General features: G+C 35.3%; 1 protein-coding gene across 4 annotated transcripts in view; it reads right to left on the reverse strand.

The window, feature by feature from the left end:
• Ptpn4 (protein tyrosine phosphatase non-receptor type 4) overlaps nt 1-22,830 on the reverse strand; it is a 180,840-nt gene that overhangs the window by 9,822 nt on the left and 148,188 nt on the right. For all 4 annotated transcript variants that reach the window (XM_076866759.2, XM_076866757.2, XM_076866758.2 and 1 more), the window contains 8 exons: nt 20,727-20,883; nt 16,697-16,863; nt 15,623-15,713; nt 15,392-15,453; nt 11,276-11,422; nt 8,290-8,418; nt 4,660-4,808; nt 2,579-2,714 (listed from right to left, as the gene is read on the reverse strand). In XM_076866759.2, the coding sequence (XP_076722874.1) occupies nt 2,579-2,714; nt 4,660-4,808; nt 8,290-8,418; nt 11,276-11,422; nt 15,392-15,453; nt 15,623-15,713; nt 16,697-16,863; nt 20,727-20,883 (1,038 nt within the window). The remainder of the gene's footprint in view (nt 1-2,578; nt 2,715-4,659; nt 4,809-8,289; nt 8,419-11,275; nt 11,423-15,391; nt 15,454-15,622; nt 15,714-16,696; nt 16,864-20,726; nt 20,884-22,830) is intronic.

The following is a 22,830-nucleotide window of genomic DNA, read 5'->3' on the forward strand; positions in this document are numbered from 1 at the left end:
TCTGTCTAGAGTATAATCCTCAGTTGCAGGGATTACAAGGGAGTGCCACCACATCTGACTCCAATGACTCTTAAGTATGCTCCAAGAAACATGAAATTTTATAGTATTAAGATTATGATGATGATTTTGGTACCAGAGACCAAACCCAGGTACTTTACCACTACATCCCCAGCCTTTTTAATTTTTTATTTTGAGATAGGATCTCACTAAATTGCTGAGACTGGCATTGAACTTGAGGTCTTCGGGCCTCTGTCTCCTGAGCTGCTGGGATTACAGGCATGTACCACCACACCAGGCTAAGATTATTTTAGCATTACTAGTGTCAATAAGATTACTTGACCTATGTGCTCTAAATGTGAAGCAGGGGCAAAGCACCCCTGGGTTCAATCCTCAGTACAAAAAAAAAAAAAAAAAAAAAGTCAGTGGAGAATGATAAGTAGCTTGATTTATAGAATATTTTTGTTGGAGGAATTTAAGTTCTTATGTGAAAAAGAAAGGCCTTCCACCACAGCTGTTTCACTGAAAGCAAGCCTACCAGGATTCTCCAGTTCAGTTGTACTATCACTGTGAGCATTCTACTCGACTAAGCAATATAAGACACATTCCTCTGCATCTGTTGTAATACTTAAGAAATAATATGCCAGGCCACTTGCATGTTGGCAAAAACTGTCTCTGTAAAAGGCCAGATGTTAAATATTTTAGAAATTGCAGGCCATAGCTAGGCATGGTGGCACATGCCTGTTAATTCTAGTGACTCAGGAGGCTGAATCAGGAGGATCAAAGTTTTGGGGCAAACTCAGTGACTTGCTGAGCCCCTGAAACAAAATAAAAATAGAAATGGCTGAGGATATAGTTCAGTGGTAAAGTGTCCCTGGTACCTTCTGCCAAAAAGTAAATGAATAAATAAATAAAAACAAGATTACACCATATGGTATCTGTTGCAACTTGTCAACTATGCTCAATGTTGAAGTGGTATAAAACCAGCCAAAATGCTCACCATCCCTAGCAGTCAGAGGAATGCAAATCAAAACCACCCTAAGATACCATCTCACTCCAGTAAGATTGGCAGCCATTATGAAGTCAAACAACAACAAGTGCTGGCGAGGATGTGGGGAAAAGGGTACACTTGTTCATTGTTGGTGGGACTGCAAATTGGTGCAGCCAATCTGGAAAGCAGTATGGAGATTTCTTGGAAAGCTGGGAATGGAACCACCATTTGACCCAGCTATTCCCCTTCTCGGTCTATTCCCTAAAGACCTAAATAGAGCATGCTACAGGGACACTGCAACATTGATGTTCATAGCAGCACAATTCACAATAGCAAGACTGTGAAACCAACCTAGATGCCCTTCAATAGACGAATGGATAAAAAAAAATGTGGCATTTATACACAATGGAGTATTACTCTGCATTAAAAAATGACTACAAAATGGGGCTGGGGATGTGGCTCAAGCGGTAGCGCGCTCGCCTGGCATGCGTGTGGCTCGGGTTCGATCCTCAGCACCACATACAAACAAAGATGTTGTATCCGCCGATAACTAAAAAATAAAATATTAAAAATTCTCTCTGTCTCTGTCTCTCTCTCTCCACTCTCTCTTTAAAAAAAAAATGACAAAATCATAGAATTTGGAGGGAAATGGATGGCATTAGAGCAGATTATGCTAAGTGAAGCCAGCCAATCCCTAAAAAATAAATGCCAAATGTCTTCTTTGATATAAGGAGAGTAACTAAGAACAGAGTAGGGACGAAGAGCATGAGAAGAAGATTAACATTAAACAGGGATGAGAGGTGGGAGGAAAAGGGAGGGAGAAGGGAAATTGCATGGAAATGGAAGGAGACCCTCAGGGTTATACAAAATTACATACAAGAGGAAGCGAGGGGAAAGGGAAAAATAATACAAGGGGGAGATATGAACTGCAGTAGAGGGGGTAGAGAGAGAAGAGGGGAGGGGAGGGGAGGGGAGGGGGGATAGTAGAGGATAGGAAAGGCAGCAGAATACAACAGACACTAGTATGGCAATATATAAATCAATGGAAGTATAACTGATGTGATTCTGCAATCTGTATACGGGGTAAAAATGGGAGTTCATAACCCACTTGAATCAAAGTGTGAAATATGATATATCAAGAACTATGTAATGTTTTGAACAACCAACAATAAAAAAAAAAAAAAGAAAAAAAAAAAAGAAATGAAAAGGCCACAGAAACATCCTACAGGTTATGATTTCTAATAAATTTTGATAACTATAACCCACATAAATAAAAAGCTTTTTAGGGTACTGTAAAATATATTTTTTAAAAGAGAGTAAAGTGTTCTTGAGCAAAAAAAAAAAATTAAAAAAAAAAAAATAAAACCAGCCAAAGACAATCATTAACAATTGAACATGGCTGGGTTTTATTAAAGATTCAAAAAAAAAAAGTGGGGGGGAAGTCAGATGTGATTCACAGGCAAAAGGTTATTAGCTGCTGATAAGGAATTAAAAAGATAAAAATATGACTCAGAATAAAACTTAAAATATACACTGATAACAAAAACCATCATTGAAGATTTACATGTGCACATGAAATACAGTACTTACAGGTGTTTGGATCATCATGGCTCGTTGATCTCTCATTGTTCTTACAATATCTAGTGGATAAACTGGCTGATTGCATTCAATGAGACACATGGCTGTTTCCATAGTAATAAGAACCCCAGTTCTTCCAATTCCAGCACTAAAAAAGATAAATATGGGCAAGGTCTTACTGATAATATTCTATTAAAATTCTTGTGATTTTAGTGAAGAAAAATCAAAATACTGAATAATATTGAAGAATAATTTCATTTTAAGGTTTTATATTAGAGAAGTAGTAAGTTAACTTCTAAACAAGGTATAAGCTTATTGGAGCAACTTCCCTTAAAAAACATAACAAGAGAATTATAATAATCATTAACAAATGTGTAGAAGACAGCACTATTTTATACTTTAGACAAATTAGGGTTTTCTAAAAAAATTAAGTTACCTCTGGATAGTTAAGAACTCTTGGAAGTATGATCTGTAAACAAGAATGTGGTAGCTACTGGAGTCTTAGGATATGGGATGGCCATGTGTTTCATCATTCTTGTCACTTTGCCTCTCAAATATTTGTTCTATGATTTGTTTTAATGATCCGAAAGTTTGCTCTTACAATGTGCTGAAAAGGTGAGTTATCTCAAGCTATCCTCCAAATAAAGCACTTTAAAACATGGTTATGAAAGGAAGAAAATAATTCCTGTATCCCAATCTCTGGGTCAGTGGAAGTGAAGGTTGGAGTCACAGTGTTTGGCTCTTTGAGGACTGAAGGAGACCTGGGGTGAAAGGAAGGAAAGGTAGCCTGCCACTGTTCACCTAGAAATACTGGGAATGACATGTCCTATAAACCCATTTGGTAGGCTCATTCCAAGAGATGTGGGAGCACTCAATGAGTATCCTAAGAGGGGTCACAGGAAAGACAAGAATACCTTGCTGGGAAGGAGAAAATCTAAACTGCAGACTGCATCCTAATGTATAGGTAATGATCTGAATGTATGCTTCAAAATGTGTGCCTCAAAATTCATGTTGAAATTGTGTGTGTGTGTGTGTTGCTGGGGATTGAACCCAGGGCCTTCCGCATGTGAGGCAAGCACTCTACCAACTGAGCTATATCCCCAGCCCCACGCTGAAACTTAATTGTGATAGTATTAAGAGGCAGGGCATTTAGGAAGTGATTAACTCATGAAAGTACAGCCCTCACAGATGGCATCAGGGGTCTTATAAAACAGCTTGAGGGAGTGAGTTCACATTTCTATATCTTCTATCCCTTCTGCCATAAGGACACAGCATTTGCTCTCTCTGGAGGATGCAGAAATAAGGGACCATCTTGGAAGCAGAGAATAGCCCTCATCTGATACTGAATTTGCAGTATCAGATCCTTGATCTTGGATTTTCCAGCCTCTAGAACTCTAAAAAATAAATTTCTGTATTTTTTTTGGGGGGGGAGGCAGGAGTTTTATAGGGATTGAATTCAGGGGTACTTAATCACTGAGCCACATCCCCAGCCCTTTTTATTTAAAGACAGGGTCTCACTAAATTGCTTAGGGACTCATTAAGTTGCTGAGATTATAGGCATGTACCTCCACACACCCAACTAAATTTCTGTTATTTATAACTTACTTAGTCTTAGGTATTTTCTTTTTCTTTAAATACTTTTTTAGTTGTCAATGAACTTTTATTTTACTGATTTATATGTGATGCTGAGGATTGAACCCAGCGACTCAAATGTGCTAGGCAAGTGTTCTACCACTGAGTCAAAACCCCAGCCCTTTAGTATTTTTTTAGAGCAGCACAAATAGACTAAGACAATCTATAATATTTCTACAATATTGTATATCACCAGATCTAAATTACAATTTCAGCAATGCTAAAATACAAAAGCTTCTAAGAATCCGTGCAATAATTATTATTTTTATCTCTTATCACAAACTTTCTGCCAAATATTAACATTAGAACATATCCTTTGTTTTCTACATCAGAGCACAGGTATGAGTAATTAGTCACTGTGGCAATCACAACATAAGGGTGCAATAAAATACCTATTCCCTTATAATAAAAATAATATATCAAGTCAGTTATTCATTCATAAAAGACAGGAAATAGAATACCTGCAATGAACAACAATAGGTTCTTCTTTACCAGCCCTCTTATTTCGTACATGACAAACAAAATCCAGAAAGTCACTTGAATCATCAGGGACTCCATGGTCAGGCCAGGCTATGTACTGGATCTGAGTGAGTTGACGACTCTCATTTTTCTAAGTATAAAAGAAAAATTATTTACCTTCACTTAGGAATTATCTTTAAAATATAAATATTCATGTCATTTTAATTTTAGAAGGAGAGCAAAACCAACTCCTTTTCCTCCCCACAAAGAAGTAATGCATAAACCCACTAATATCCTAAATTGCAACAAATAAGAGATAAACTATTTTATGGAAACAGGTGTATCTATCTTACATCGATGCCTTTTTATAACTCAATATCTGTATTTATAGTTTTAAAATGATGATAATCAAGCAAACTTACAAAAACAAATTAATATCCAGAGGAATGCTTAAAGATTTAACAACAGACACTAGTGTGGCAGTATGTATAAACGTGGATGGTATCTGCAATCTGTATACGTGGTAAAAATGAGAGTTCATAACCCACTTGAATCAAATGTATGAAATATGATATGTCAAGAGCATTGTAATGTTTTGAACAACTAATAAAAAAAAAGATTTAACTAAAGATCTGTTAATTGAGCAAAAATGGTAAAGTAAAAAATAAATATATTTTTGGATGGGGCACAAAGCTGAGCTAATCCTGACACAACTCAGATAAAATTTTGGAAATTAAAAAAAAATAAATGTAGATTAAAAACTGGAGATCAAGGGGCTGAGGATGTGGCTCAAGTGGTAGTGCGCTCGCCTGGCATGCGTGTGGCCCGGGTTCGATTCTCAGCACCACATACAAACAAAGATGTTGTGTCCACCGAGAACTGAAAAATAAATAAATATAAAAAAGGAAAAAAGGGGTTTTCTTTAAAAACAAACAAACAACAAAAAAAAAACTGGAGATCAAAAAATCACCAGACATTAATTAATCCCTAGATCAAACCAGTGATTATTCCTTTTGGGGAGCTAATAGAGAGAGTAAGACTCTTAGATACATCTTGGTTCAAGTCTTGACTGTGTCAGGATGGAATTTAATATTTCAGAGCCTCACTGCTTCCTTCACTTGAAAAATAACATCTATACATTTAAAGGATAATCTTAATGTTGAAAAGACTCCATAAAATGACCTGTAAATCACCCCGTTACTTGACATCATATACACAATTAACAGGTAGCTAGTCGTTCAACATTATGAAAACTGGTTATTGCCATTTACATTAAAGGGAGCACAACTGCCAGTGGTGCACACCTGTAATCCCAGCAACTCAGGAGGCTGAGGCAGGAGGATTATAAATTCAAAGCCAGCCTCAGCAACTTGTGAAGCCCTAAGCAATTCAACAAGACCTTGTTTCAGAATAAAAAGGACTGGGGATGTGAGTCTGTGGTTAACAGCCCCTGAGTTCAATCTTCTGGTACCAAAAAAAAAAAAAAAAAAAAAAAAAGTGTGTGCATGCGGAGAGGTTTCCAGAAAAATACTATGAAAAGTAATGGGGCATGGTGGTACATGTGTGTAATCCCAGTGACTTGGGAGGCTGCAATAAGTTCAAAGCCAGCCACAGCAAGCCAACCATTAACAAGACCATAGGCAGCTTGGGGTGACCCTGTATCAAAATCAAGAAAAAGGGTTGGGGATGTAGCTTGGTGGTTAAGAAAGCAAAAGATATATAAGACTAGGCAGTGTTGTCTGTCTGACCAGTGTCCATCAACGTATGGATGCATTTACATACACATGCAAATTTATTTTCCCAATTATATGTGGTTCAAACTTTAGAAACATGACTTAGCATAGTTTCTAAGGTACTCAGGGTATACAAAGAAAAGCCACTATTCAATAAACTACTATTCAGGTGCTAATCTACAGGTAGAGTATAATAAAAAGACTTGTTTTTTACTTTTTTGCAGTATTGGGGATTGAACCCAGGGCCTCAAGCATGCTAGGCAAGTGATCTACCACTGAGATAAGCCCACAGTCATTTTTAAAAAGTATTATTTTGAGACAGAGTTTCATTAAGTTGCCCAGATTGGCCTTGAATTTGCAATCCTCCTGCCTATATCTGGGATTACAGGCATACACTACTGCACCAAGTAAAGAGTCTACATTGAAGACAGATATTATTTTTTAAAATATTTTTTTTAGTTGTTGATGGACCTTTATTTTATTCATTTATTTATATACAATGCTGAGGATAAAACTCAGTGTCTCACACATGTGAGAGACAAGCGCTCCACCACTGAAACACAAACTGAACCCCAGCCCCATATATTATTTTATATAAACACACAGATTATCTTTCATTATCAATTAGGGAGAATATATTAGACCATGAGTATATCCCCTCAAGCCCCTTAAATTCATTCTGATCTGAATAAAATTTAACTTTTTATTTTCAGACTTTACCTTCATTCAATAGCTGAAGGCTTTTCTTTCCTTTTCTTTTGGTACTGGGGATTGAACCCAGGGGCACTTTACCACTGAGCTACATTCCCGCCCCATTCTCCTTTTTAAAAAATTTGAGATTTGGTCTTGCTAAGTTGCTGAGGGCCTCCTAAATTGCTGAGGCTGGTCTCAAACTTGTGATCCTTTTACCTTAGCCTCCTGAGTCACTGGGATTACAGATATGCACCACTGTGCCCAGTAAGACTTTTTTCTTTTGTGGTACTAGGAGTTGAACCTCAGGCCTCAAACATGCGAGGTAGGTGCTCAATCACTGAGCTACATCCCAACCCACCAGATTCCTTTTCTATAAATAACACAACTTCTGGTTCCTTCCCTTTTGGCAAGAAAGGTTCTTGTCTCTGGTCTCTTTTAATCATAAATTTGGAGAAGGGTTGTAGTTTCCATTTCCAAAGGTTTAACCATTTATGGGAGAGGCATAGGCCTTTATGGCTTATGCTGTTTGCTTTTCTCTAGCAGTTACTTCTTTTGGCTCCCTCCAAAACCACAGGTGGCCGGCACCGGAATACCTAGCTGCCGGCAGTGAAAATGGGATACTGTCTCTAACAGCCTCATCATGCCCCCTACACACATCTTCTAATTGGAGTACTGAGCCATCATTTACTAATCAATCCCCATTTCTGGCTTTGGTAGCCAATGTGCGTAACCCAGTTAGAACTAAGAAGAACTAGCAGGTAGAAAGCTCTAACCTATAGGAAGGTCTTGTCTATGAATTTTTCTTCCTTAATATTGAGGGGATTGTGTTTGCCTCTATTCTTTTGAAAAAAGAAACAATTTGACAGTTTTCAATTACTTTTCCATATTCACAAATACACAAATATTTTACTATATTACTCCCAGAGAGAATTTTTTAGTAATCAAACTCCTGGTATAATCATCATGAACAGGCAAAGTAGTAAATAGTAATAAATAATATTTACCAGACTGCTTTTATACTGACAACTAATTTTTGGCAGTAGAAATTGAAAATGCATTTATTATAGTATAGGAAAATATAATTCCAGAGTGTCCCATCAAAACAGGTTAGTAATTTTTGTGATTTTTTCTGGCTAAAACACATTTCAGCTTTCAAAGTCTTTACTTTAAACACAGTTCTAGCCAATGGACACCCTGTCTTCTTACCTCTTGGTTGAACAGTGTCATATTCCTGAAGATATAGGCAGCATTTCCTTCTTCTGAATGGCAGGTAACTTGATAGCATCCATAGGACGAACTTCCTGTGGGTTCTGGCCAATACTGATGACATTTAACCTGGTATCAACAGAATTATATAAACAAAGAAATTATACACACATACAAAATAAACAAAGAAAATCACACCCACACATACATACATATATCAACTTAAGTTCTTTTTTTTTTTGTTTGTTTTTGTTTTTGTGGTGCTGGAGATTGGACACAGGGCCTTGTGCATGATAGGCAAGCAATCTACCACAAAGCCACATCCTCAACCCAGTTTCTCCAAATTTTAAAAATATTTTAATTTGGGCTGGGGATGTGGCTCAAGCGGTAGCGCGCTCGCCTGGCATGCGTGCGGCATGGGTTCGATCCTCAGCACCACATACAAAACAAAGATGTTGTGTCTGCCAATAACTAAAAAATAAATATTAAAAAATTCTCTCTCTCCCCCTCTCTCACTCTCTCTTTAAAAAAAAAAAAATTTTTTTTTAATTTATAAGAACTTTCAGGGGGCCAGGTCTGTAGTTCAGTGGCAGAGCACTTGCCTAGCACACATGAGGCACTGGGTTCAATAATAAAGGAATTGTGTCCAGCTACAACTAAAAAAATATATTTAAAACAAGAACTTTCAGCCTGGCATGTTGGCACACGCCTGTAATCCCAGTGGCTTAGGAGGCTGAGGCAAGAGGATCATGAATTCAAAGCCAGCCTCAGCATCTTAGCAAGGACCTAAGCAACTCAGGGTGACCTTGACTCTAAATAAAATATAAAAAGGGCTGGGGGGCTGGGGAATGTGGCTCAAGTGGTAGTGCGCTCGCCTGGCATGCGTGCGGCCCGGGTTTGATCCTCAGCACCACATACGAACAAAGATGTTGTGTCTGCCAAAAAACTAAAAAAAAAAAAAAAAAAAAAAAAAAAAAAAAAAAAAAAAAAAAAAAATTCTCTCTCTTTAAAAATAATTAAAATAAATAAATAAATAAAAAGGGCTGGGGATGTAGCTCAGTGGTTAAGTGCCCCTGGATTCAATCCCCCATACCAAAAAACCAAAAAACTTTCCAACTTAAGAAAAGGGTGCAAGAATAATTTAATGAACTCTCATAATAATTTAACTAACTCTTTTTCAAGATCCACCAACTATTAGCAGGGTGTGGTGGCACATGCCTGTAATCCCAGTGGTTCAGGAGGCTGAGACAGGAGGATCATGAGTTCAAAGCCAGCCTCAGCAAAAGTGAGGCACTAAGCAACACAATGAGACCTGTCTCTAAATAAAATACAAAATAGGGGTAGGAATGTGGTTCAGTGGTCAAGAGCCCCTCAATTTAATCCCTGGTACCAAAAAACAAAAACAAAAACAAACTATCAACTATTAACATTATGTCATTTTTCACCCCTTATAACAATAATTAATCTATTTGGCCATATTTTGAGACTCCAAATAATCTGATTAATTATTTTTGGTGCTGGGGATTAAATCCAGAGCTTTTAAGCTATATACTTCCACACCCAGTGTTAAGATTTTAAAATTAGCTTTAATGACCATATAGCTTACCCATTAAAAGTATACTTTATTTTTTGAGAGGTTACTGGGGATTGAACTGAGGGGCACTTTACCACTGAGCTACATCCTCAGCTCTTTTTATTTTGAGACAGGATCTTGCTAAATTGTTGAGCCTGGACTCTTAACTGGGATCTTCTTTGCTTAGGCTCTAGAATTGTTGAGCTTATAGGCATATGCTACTATGGCTGATTTCAGTATATCCACACGTGTGTAACCATGAACACATTCACTTTTAGAACATCTTCATGACACCCAAAAAATTCTTATACTTGTTAGTAGTCACTGTGCATCCTACCTGGTCCTATTTTCCTTTCCCCAACCTGAATTTAGACAATGACTAATCTACTTTCTGTCCCTACTCTATTCCATATAAAAATAATCATATAATATGTGGCCAAAAAGAAAAAAAAAGAAGAAGAAAAAAAGAAGAGGAAAACTCTTCTTTCACTTGGCAAAATGTTTTCTAGGTTCATCCATGTTGTAGCAAGTATATAGTAAGTACTTCATTTTTTTTTTCTTGCCAAGTATCCAACAATACGAATATATTACTGTTTCTTGGCACATGTGAGTCTTTCTATGTTTTGGCTATTTTGAGTAATACTGTTACAAATGCTCTTGAACAAAATTTTTGCATGTTCATGTTTTCAATTCTTTTGGTACATCTAGGAATGAAGTTGATGAGTTGTAGTAAAGCCATGTTTAACTTTCTGAGGAAGTTCCAGACTTTTCTAAGGTGACTGTACCATTTTACAAATCCACAGGCAGTGTATGAAAACTCTGTTTTCTCTATAGCATTAGCAACACTTATTGTTACCTGTCTTTTTAATTTCACTCATGTACTGATTATGAAATGGGGTCTCATTATTAATTTGATTTGCACTTCCCTGATGACTAATGTGGTCAAGGTTTTTTTTGTGTGTGTGAATTCAGGGCCTGTGCATGGGCATGTGAGGCAAACACTCCACCAATTGAGCTATATCCCCAGCTCTGTGATCAGGTATTTTTTTATGTGCTTTCTAGCCACTGGAATATTTTCTTTGGGTAACTGTCTATTCAGATGCTTTGCCCATTTAAAAAATTAGATTGTCATTTTATTGTTAAGTTATAGGAGTTCTTTATATATTTATATACAAGCTCCTTACATAAACATTAATCCTTTTAAATAATAACAATGGTAATAATAATAGCTAACACTTATGCCACAGTAGTATGTGTCAATCGTAATTTTAAGCACATAATCGTAATGATTGAAATCATAAAATCATAAAAAAAATTAAAGGTTACAAAAGATTAACTCAATGAAAATATTTTTATTATTCAGTGTAATTTGAAACAAGCCCATGCAATGTGCAAGATTAAACTATAACTTACTCTGCCACGTTCAACTTGTGTGGTCAACATTACAACCATGGAGGAGCCTTGTTCCCAAGTCATTTGCCAAAAATCTGCACAAGTGTGTGGTAATGGCCCTTGACAAGCAATGTACTGATTGATAATGCTTGAAGAAGGAATTTCCATCTAAAAAGAAAAGAACATTAAAAACTTTGGTATTACAACTTTTTATTATGATTGGCAATATAAAAATGATTCACTAATTAATTATGAGATTGAGCATAATTAATTTCAATCAGTACAACAATCTTTTTTTTAATATTTTTTTATTTTCGGTATTGAGGATTTAACCCAGGGGATTTTACTGATGAACTACATCCCCATGCTCCCCCACCCCCTTTAAAATATTTTTTTAGTTGTAGATGGACATAATACCTTTATTTTATTTGTTTATTTTTATGTGGCACCAGGGATTGAACCCAGTGCCTCACGCATGCTGGGAAAGCGCTCTACCACTGAACCACAACTCCATCCCCCTGCATACCTTTTTAAAATTTTTTATTTTAAGACAGGGTCTCCCTAAGTTGCAGAGGGCCTTGCTAAATTGCTGAGGCTGTCCTCGAACTTGTAATCCTCCTGTCTCAGTCTCCCAAGTCCTTGGGATTTTAGTTGTGTGCCACTGTGCCCAGCAGTAAAACAATCTCTATCAGTATCCGTGGAAAAAATCTCTTAGCAATATCCAATAGTTATACATATTTACCTTTTAATTAATGGAAAGCAGGATTATCTCCCAAAACACTAGCATGGTTGTAAAAGTAGCTTGAGAGAGAACCTTGTTTCAAATGCAGAGAGTTAGTGAATAATTAAAAAAGATTTACCTGTAAACAGCATATTTGTAATCTTGTGAGGAAGAAAAGCCCTCATTTGTTATAGCTTGGATTTTACATATATAACAATTTAAAGGGTATTAAAAGGTATTTAAAATTTTTCAGAATGAGTCAAATATTTGAGAAAATGAATCATACTACATTTGAGGTTGGAAAAAAATAAAGGTGATATATGTGCATACCAAATTGAAATTCAAAGCATATCAAAGGGTGAATAGAAAAAAAAGTCTGCCTTCCATCCCAGCCTTTAGGATGCAACATTCTAATAGGGCAATCCAGGAGGGTAATCTTTTTTCTCATTTCTTTTTTTTAATTGCCTATGGGCCTGTATTTATTTATTTATATGCAATGTTGAGATTTCAACCCAGTGCCTCACACATGCTAGGCAAGTGCTCTATTACTGAGTTACACCCCCAGCCCTTTTTTTCTTATTTGTGATCTACGCTTTCAGATATATTCTGCACACAACACACCAATGTTAAACTATCTTCCTTTTTGTTCTGTAAAGCTATTTAAAAATGGCAGTATAATATTATTCTACATCTATATGATATCATCAAACTTTTTGATTCTTCAGTCTCATAGGTAAAAAAACAATAAAACAAAACAAACAAACAAACAAACCCAGGAATTCCTTGCAGTTTCTTTTTTCTTCTTTTCTTTGGCACTATAGATTGAACCCAGTAGCGCTTAATCACAGAGCCACAACCCTAGTCTTTTTATTTTTTATTTTGAGACAGTTTTCACTAAGTTGCTTAGGGCCTTGCTTGGTTGCTGAGGTTGCGCTTAAACTTGTGATCTACCTGCTTTACTCTTGGGTTGCTGGGATTACAGGTGTGCATCATCACACCCAGCTTCCCTGCAGTTTCCATTTGTACTTTTACTTTTTAAAAAATTAAGCTGAATATACTTTTTGTTTAACTCAGTTTCTAAGTGTTACAATGGTATTGTGGTTTTGCTAAAATAAAATAAAACAATCCTTGTCAGAAGTACACATTAAAGCAGCCAATCCTGAGTCACAGATTCTGTATTTGTAAATTTGACTTCTTGCTGAAATTTATATGTAACTTCCGAACAGTTGAGGTGCTTTCTTGGTCACCTGTAAGCATGTTCAGAGTTGTGAAACATCTGAGTCACAAGATATGCATATTTCCAACTGATATCAAACAAAACAACTCAGTGCCTTCCTCTTTCTGCCATCATTTCTGTAAACAAGTAATCATTCTGCATGCTATATACACTGTCATATTTTTCATTAGGTGCTTTCTGTTGGTGATTTCTCTGTTTATAAATGCACTACTATGTAGTGTTCCTAAGAATGCTTTGCACTTTTTTTGCATGTTTTTTTTATGCCCAATGGAGAATATTTAGATTAGTATTCTTCAGGCATGAGTTACAGCAGTACTATGGGCTATAGGTTCAGTGTCAATGAATTAATTATATATTTAATAAAATACCTTAAATGGCAACAAAGTTATGATGAAAATGTTGTGATTTGGCTTATATTTGAATCCTAATTCAATAACTGTTCTAGAAGCAATGACTCAGTATTCACTAATTCAATATTTACAAAAACTTCAAATACTCAGAATTGACAAAGTGGGCTTAAAAATTTTAGAGGGTACTGCTCAGATGAAATCAGACTGGTCATCTTTTGAAAGTTCTTGAAGCTGGTAACACAGAGGACTCTTCATACCATTCTACTTTTGTATTTGAAAATAGCTGTGAAATTTAAAACATCATCTGCATTTCCTTTTCTTTGAATTTTCTATGTTCTATGTCTACTTTAATTGAATAATCATTTTTCTAAGGCTGGATTTGAACTTGGGATCCTCCTGCCTCAACCTTCTGAGCCACTGGGATTACAGGTGTATACGACCATGCCAGGCCCATTTTCTCTCTCTCTCTTTTTTCCATCTTTAAGTGCACATTTTTGTTTATTAGTGCACTATACTTATACATAATAGTGGGACTCATTGTGCTATATTCATACATATGTATAACATAATTTGATTAATCTCATCCAAGTATTATGTACGTATATATCTATTTATTTATTTTTGGTACTGGGGATTGAACCCTGTGGTGCCTTAGCATTAACTACATCTCTAGTCCTTCTTTATTTTTTAGGTTACTGAGAATTTAATCCAGGGGTGCTTTACCACAGAGCTATATATTCTTGGCCCTTTTTTATTTTGAGACAGGGTCTTGCTAAATTGTCTAGACTAGCCTCAAGAATGTGTTCCTCTTGCCTTTAGCCTTCTGAGTTGTTGCGATGACAGGCGTGTGTCACCATGGCTCACTTCAAGTCTTTATTCTTCTTAATCGTTTATAGAGCTCTTTTATATTTAAGAAATAAGCCTTTTCTAGCATTTTAAAAATTCAGGGCATAACTAGATTTTAGTACTTTTTAAGCATACCAAACATTACAAATTTTACACTGCCAAATTCATCAATTTTTTTTTATAGATTAGACATGTATCTAAGCTTATAAAACCTCCCCCTTTCTGAAATATTAAAGAATTCTCTCATTATTTCTCTCAAGGACTTTCATGGTTCTGTTTTTAGCACTTACGTTTCAAGGTATTTCAAAAGATGTCAGCATCAAGAGATGAATAGGTATTCATAGAATGATATGACATACAGATTTACCTCAAACAATCTGAATGTGGCGATATAGGTGAAACAAGACTGGCCCTGAACTGACAACTGCTGAAGCTGAGAGATGTGTATATGAAGGTTCATTTTACTTTTATCTTTTTTTTTAATGGTGTGGGGAATTAAATCCAGGGCCTCACACGTTAGGCAAGTGCTCTACCACTGAGCTACACATTCTCAGTCCCTCATTTTTATGTTTTGTTCTAACTTTATACCTTTGAAAATTTCTATATTACAAAGTTAAGAAAAAATAGGAGTGATCCTTTTTTTCTCTTCAACTGGGGGCAAAGAATCTTTCTTACAATTGTAAATTCTAGACAGTTCACCAAATTTCAGATAGACTATTGTATTTCCAATGATTTAAAAGGCTACATTTAGCATAAAAAATTTTAATATTTAGGTTATCTATCTTTGAACTGAAGTATTGTATTTCAATGTTCAATGTGTATACTAATATACTAACATCAAACTATTCAACATTACTTTTATAATATTGTTTTAATATTTGCAAGTTTAAATATTCCATCTAAGTTAGATTCCTTATCCCAAAGCTTAGAGTGGTCCCTATTATTTCAAATACAAAGACATAATTTTTAAAAAAACAACTTACATTTATATAGTTTGCATTGATGTAGTCTTCATTACCTTTTAAAATGACCCGTGTAGCATCATCTGTAAAAATTCAAAAGAAATGTTTTTGTTCTGTTGTTTGTTTTGGTGCTGGAATTGAACCCAGGGCCTTGCACATGCTCTACCACTGAGCTAAACCCCCAGTCTAGAAACAATGATCTAAAAAGTTACGTTAAAAAGATCAAATTTAGGAAAGATTATAGATACTCACAAGGCGAAATGTCTCTGTATCTATTTTTGGAAATATTCTGAGGTAATTTGGCACAAGACATTGTCATTCCAGGTTTTTTACGATACAGTTGCTATAAAAAAAGAAAAAAAATCTCAGTCCAACAATTTGTTTTAGTTTTTAGAATTGTTTCTGTACTTTAAGGAAATAGGTTTTTTTCCTTTGAATACTTCATCTACACAAGGATGTACCTGGGCCTAGAGTATTGAACCAGAATTTGAAAGCTGAATTATGTAGTTCTGAGAAGAATTAAATATATGATATTTTAAAAAAACAGATGAAAATAATTTTGTATACAGCAATAGTACCTAAAATTTTAAGTACCACATCTGCAGAGGACACTTGACTTTCATTTAATTTGGAGGTGTTTGCAGCACATGAATCAAGACTGAAAAAACCGACATGTGTCTTTGATGTTTTATCATTACAAACACATAACTTATACTTCAGAGCAACAAATACTCATAATGGCCATTTTAAAAAACATTAAAAACCTCCTGCTTTTCCTAAATTAAGCAAATTAAGTTCACGTAGTCTTAGCAAAGCATTTTAAAACCCTCTGTATGCTTACTAATCAAAATACAGATTATAAGTACTGAAGAAGCATTCATGTTCTTCTGATTCAGCAATCTAAGAGTTTTAAAGACTGCACTGATCAAAGTTAGAAAAAGATTAAATATAATAAGGTATAAACTTTAAAGCAAGTTATTTTTCCTTTAATTCATAATTTTAAAGTCTGTAATAGCTTATCTTCATCTTCTACTTTTCATAAAAACAGATGCTTAATTATTGAAAAAAAATGTAGTCTGATGATATAGATATAAAATTCCTTTATGCCTCTTTTTAAAAACAAACCTGTACTTATATAATCATAACTTAATTATTATGGGAACAATTTTTTAAAAAATTGTATTTTGGAACTTCTTATTATCAGACATTTCTAAGGATACCATTTTATTTCTAAATTATAATGGAAAGTAGATTAGGCAGTTAGAAACCATGAAACTAATTAGAAAATACGGGCAAACACTTTTTCTGTATAATGATATCACTCACATCAAATTGTGTCAGGACCGTTCCAGTAATAAGCCCCTCAGCTAGCTGGACCATTGACTCCCGCAGGGAATGGTCATCTTGATGGACACTATCTAGTGGGGCTTTCTCAGGAATGTACTGAAAGTCTGGTTCATTTTCTAGTTTTTCTTCCACTACATCATACACAGCTAAAACAAAACAAAAAATGCACATAGAAATCTTAATGTAATTCATTATAAGAATTAGATATGCTCTTCAGTTTTTTGTCAGAAAATAATTCACTTTGACTAATTATATTAATCTGATGTAGGGTGTGGGAACTGAGTGGCTGTGAAATTGAAGGGCTTTTCTGCACCTGTGGGGGAAACAAAGGCTTTTGGCCAGAAGCCTAAAAATGTCTGTAACCTGAAGAAACATTAAGGAAAAAATGATGCTGCTAAGATGTAGCTATGAATAGACCTATTCTTAAATTGTGGGGACTGAGGACAAGAATACAAATAAAAGTTCATATAACAAATGTCTAAATGTAAGTTACAAATATATTGGACAAAGTGATAAGCAATATATGCTCTATCTTCTTTCCTTGACATAGCAACAAAATAATCTGAGATGCCAGATTTAAAAAGAGAACTATAAATCAGAACCCATGGTCATGATAGTATGAGGAGAGTCAGTCCCTAGACCCTAAGCCTATAGAATACACTATTTCTTTTCACCTTCTTAGCCCCATTCCATAACATGGGGACCTATAAACACACATGTAAACATCCTGGCCCACATGTGTAATTTGTCTTCACTACTCGTCTGCTAACTACTTACTGCCTCTTAATTACCTTGCTGCCCTGAGAATACATATCACAAGATCCACAGTTGGGAGAAATGAGACTGTGGAAAATGCTTATAAAGGCCTAAGAAGTGGCTTCAGGGCTATTTGGACAAATAATTGAGGGGTAAAAAGAGTGTTTAAGAAAGGAGAGATAAGTTAGAGGTGATGGCTTGACATATCTTCTTGGCCTTGCAAAATCCTGACCCTATTGGAAGGAACATGGCTAAAGAAAAGACAGAGAAAAGCTTTCTAAAATATGGAGTCAAGGCTGAGACCTCTGCTACTCTTATCTGGAGGCCTGGTTCCTTCTCAGATATGTATGCATTTTTTGATAAAAATAAATTTCTGAAATGAAAAACACAAAGACAAAACAAAACAACAACAAAAAAGAGAGACTAGTTTACCTAAGAAGAAATAAGACTTAGAGGGAAAAAGATCAGAAAATAAAAAGCACATTCTTGGTAAGCATACTTAATTTTGATTATAAGTTGTTTTAAGTTCAAATGGACATGATGGACCCACAGTGAAAATGAATAGAGGTCCTGGCCCAGATTTTCACTACAAAACAATGTTAGAAAGATTTAACATTTTGGGCTGGGGTTGCGGCTCAGTGTCAGAGTGCTTTCTTTGCACATTTGAAGTACTGAGTTCAATCCTCAGCGCCACATAAAAATAAACAAAATAAAGATATTGCATCCATCTATAACTAAAAAATATTTTAAAAAAATCTAACATTTTGCAAGAAAGGTGGATTTCTCTCATAAATTAAAGTGTAAATCAGGCAATGTGAAATTTCAAGAAGGCCATGTCTTTGCCATCATATGTATGGGCTTTTGCTCATATTTTGGCTCTGCACTAGTCATGAATCCATGAACAGAAAACTGAATGTCCTGTACCAAAGTGTATTCAATTTTAAAATGAGGATTATTTTCAACTATCACACTGGATGGCCATGAGGATTAAATGAGAGCATACAAAAGAGCCTATGTACATAGAAAGTTTAAAAATCACATTATTTTTAAGTTCTTTAGGAGATATTATCAAGAAAAAACAGGGTAAGTAAAATTCAAAGAACAGTATTCTTGGTATAAAACTTAGGAAGCTTTAAGTGACAGAAAATGCCTAAAAATGAATAAGTCACTTCAGTACCAGGTCTAAATAAACAAGTTTTTTGAAAAACCAAGATAGAATGATCTGTTTAAGTCCTTATAACTGACTATGAATAGAGAAGTCAAAGTAGAGAAGATAAATTAAAGTGCCTTCTTTAAAAAACTTAATCTTATTTAATTTTTAAGTTGTAGTTGTACACAATATCTTTATTTATTTATTTTTATATGGTGCTGAGAATTGAACCCAGTGCCTCACACATGCTAGGTGATGTTCTACCACTGAGTCACAACCCCAGTCCCTAAGGTGCCTGGTTTTATCCGAGAGATCAAGAGGTTTTTAAAAAAAATTTTAATTTATTTTTTAGTTTTCGGTGGACACAACATCTTTATTTTTATGTGGTGCTGAGGATTGAACCCAGTGCCCCGCGCATGCCAGGCGAGCGCGATGGTGCTTGAGCCACATCCCCAGCTCTGTTTTGTTTTTTAATAAAAAAAAAAAAACTTGGCAAAATTTTGTAGGGTTGGGTGTGCTGGACAATAGGTTCAGAACAAAACTAGAAGAATATGTTCAATGCTATTACATAGGAATTTTTCCTTGGAACTTGAAAACAATGCCCTATGAACAATGGCTTAAAGCTCTGTGACTGTTAAATTGGTGACCATGGAGGGTATTTCTGGTAAAATTAGCTCTTGCCAAAAAAATTGAAGGAAGAGAGATTAAAACTTATTCTGCATGACAGAATTAAATGATAGAATTAGTAATGAAGGGATTGAAGGAAGATAAACTTTAATTCAATTAACAATTCAAACTATATAAAGGCGGAATATACTGCTTCAGGAACCACTGAGTACTCTACATTGATAGGATGTTTTTGAGGCTGCTATAGAAGAGACCTGTGCAATTGGCAAAGGGGCTAGAACTTATGAGGTCTGACATTTCTTCAAATCTAGGAATCTGTGGTTATGAATTAACAAGTCCAGATAAGTAGATGACATGATTAGGCAAGTGCACATTATCTACTGAAAAGTTAGACAAGATTTAAAAACACAAATTGTTTAAACTAGAGATTATTATGGAATTTTCTAGGAGTGGAACAGAATTCAAAATTTATTCATGCATCTACTGAGAATTTACTGGGTACTTAATACTACTACTAAACTAATTAGGGGAAGTGGAAAGCTATTTTAATGATAGATTAAGAAACAGAAAGCCTTTCTGAGATGACCTTTTAGCACAGACCTGAATAAAGTGAGGGCAAAAGTCATACAAAAATCAAGAATAGTTTATCAGAATGGATGAAACTGGAGACTATTATGCTAAGTGAAAAAAGACAAACCCAAAAAACCAAAGGTTGAACGTTCTCTCCGATATGTGAATGCTGACACACAATAAGCAGGGGAGTGAAGAAGAGAAGTTCAGTGGAGTAGATAAAGGGGAATGAAGGGGGCGGGGGGAATGGGAATAGAAAAGATGGCAGAATGAATTGGACACAACTTTCCTATGTTCACATATGAATATGTGACCAGTAAAACTCCATCATGTACAACTGCAAGAATGGGATTACTAATTAGAATAAGTTAAACTCCCTGTATGTATGTGTCAAAATATACTCTAATGTCATATATATCTAAAAAGAACAAATAAAATAAAAAAGAAAAAAAATAGTTTATCAGGCAGAGGGAACAGCAAACATGAAGGCCCTGAAATAGATCAGAATATTTAAGAAACAGAAAGCTGCTACATAGTATATAACCACAGAAATGTAAAGTTGTGCTGCAATCATGTATAATAAATTAAAATGCATTCTGCTGTCGTATATATCTAATTAAAATAAATAAATTTAAAAAAAGAAATAGAAAGCCAGTGTAGGAGGAAAAAAAAAGGAAAAAGAAAGAAAAGAAAGCCACTGAGTGTAGTAGAATAGAGGAGAGTGAGCAAGATGAGTAAAGAAGTAAGGAAACCAAGAATTTAGATTTTTCTCCAAGTATGAATGGAGGCCATTGTGCTTTGAGCAGGAAACTGACATGATTTATGTTTTAAAAGCCTACTCTGGCTGTTCCAGTAATAAAGAGTAATGAATTATGACAAATAGCCAGTATTGCATAGAGTACTTACCATTGGGTCGAACTAGAAGCACGAGTTCCCCAGAATGTCTTTCACAGCTAGCTTTAATAAATAGGACAACTTGATCATGGGTATGTTCTGTAATGTCCCGACCATTAATTAGTACAACTTGGTCCCCTTCATTCAATCGAGGGACACAGAGGTCAGCCTGTAATATAAGGCAAGTAAGGTTTCAGATTTGCATGTGACTTTTTGGAAGTATTAGGTTTTATTTTTATAGAATTCAGAACAGGAAAACCAAAAGCATCTATGCACTCATTCATCATTTAAAAAAAATTTTTTTAGTTGTCAATGGACGTTTATTTTATTTATTTGTATGTGGTGCTGAGAATCAAACTCAGTGCCTCACACATGCTAAGCAGCACAGTGCTCTGCCACTAAGCCACAAGCCCAGCCCTCAACCATCAATTTTTTAAATATTTTCTTTAGTTGTAGATGGACATGATACCTTAATTTTAAAAAATATTTTTAGTTGTATATGAACACAATACCTTTATTTAATTTATTTATATGTGGTGCTGAGGATTGAACCCAGTGCCTCACATACGTGAGGCAAGTGCTCTACCCCTAAGCCACAACCCCAGCCCATGATATCTTTATTTTTATGCATTTATTTTTATGTGGTGCTGAGGATCAAACCCAGTGCCTCACACATGCTAGGCAAGCACTCTACCACTGAGCCACAATCCTAGCTCTTATTCATCAATTTTAAAAAGTAGAAACATAGAGGGTTTTTTGTTGTTGTTGTTGTTTTGTTTAATTGTACTGGGGATAGAACTCAGGAGCACTTTACCCCCATCCTCCAGCTTTCTAAAATTTTTAGAGAAAGTCTCACAAAGTTGCCTGGGCTGTTCTGAAACTTGTGATTCTCCTGCCTCAGCCTCCCAAGTCACTGGGATTACAGGCATGGGCCACTACATCCGGCTTAGAAACCTAATTTTCTCATGAAGATACTATTTCTTCCCCTTCTTCCTTCCTGATGACCTATTATGTGCCTAGAGATACAGATAAAACTAAAGGTTTAAAAGAACATATACACATGCAGCTCTAACTTTATACTATCTATATACATAGAAATTTCAGTTACCATGGTTTAAACGACACCAGTCCCCCAACAACATAGTTTAAATTTTAGTTACCATGTGTTAATTGTGGATAATGCATAAATAAAAACTTCACTGTAAGGTTCTCAGTCCAAAAATCTCTACATAGATAAAGACATATATTATGATGAGTGACCAATCAGATCATTTTTTTTTTTTGGTACCAGGGATTAAGCCCTGGGGTGCTTAATCACAGAAGCACAACTCCAATCCCCATCCCCTTATAAAATTTTTTACTTTGAGATGGGGTCTAGCTAAGTTGCTTAGGGCCTTACTAAATTGCTGGGGCTGGCTTTGAACTCACAATCCTCTTGCCTCAGCCTCCCAAGCCACTGGGATCACAGGTGTGCACCACTGTGCCTGGCCACATCCCTTCTTTCAAAATCTGAATGATTTGTCAATGCATATCTGTCATTCTTTACATGCACAGAAAGTAAAGCATGTAGTTTTGTTCCTCCTTCCTTTCAGTGATTAAGCCATACAAAAATGGATATTCTAAAGAGGGAACTGACCAAAAAAGATGAGCAAAGAAATGAAATTTGATTAATCCTGGAAATGAAATTTGAATTGAACATAAATGAAGTTAAGAGAATAAAAACACTCAAAGTTCAAAGTATAAAATGTTGAAAGGAAATCTAAAAAGATAACTATCAAGGCAAGAAGAAATGCTCACTCTGTACAAAAAGTTTTATAACAAGAAGGAGGCAAGTACTTTATGAGATTGTGCTATGTTTTCATAAAGAAAACATTTTAAATCCTCAATATTTCTGATGTTTTGAATCACAGGATACTAAATCATTTATTAGTTTTAATATTTTCTCATTTATCTATACTTTTGTAAGAAACAGGAAGAGGTTTGAATGTTTAGACAAAAAAATATAAAAGTTGTGGGACGACTGTAATTTTCCAACTAATCAAGATTACTCCATGATTTCATCACACTTTGTCCTGCACTACTGTGCAAAGTGAAGATTACTTGTACACACTTTATT

Source organism: Callospermophilus lateralis, chromosome 9, assembly GCF_048772815.1.
Source record: "Callospermophilus lateralis isolate mCalLat2 chromosome 9, mCalLat2.hap1, whole genome shotgun sequence".
NCBI lineage: Eukaryota > Metazoa > Chordata > Mammalia > Rodentia > Sciuridae > Callospermophilus > Callospermophilus lateralis.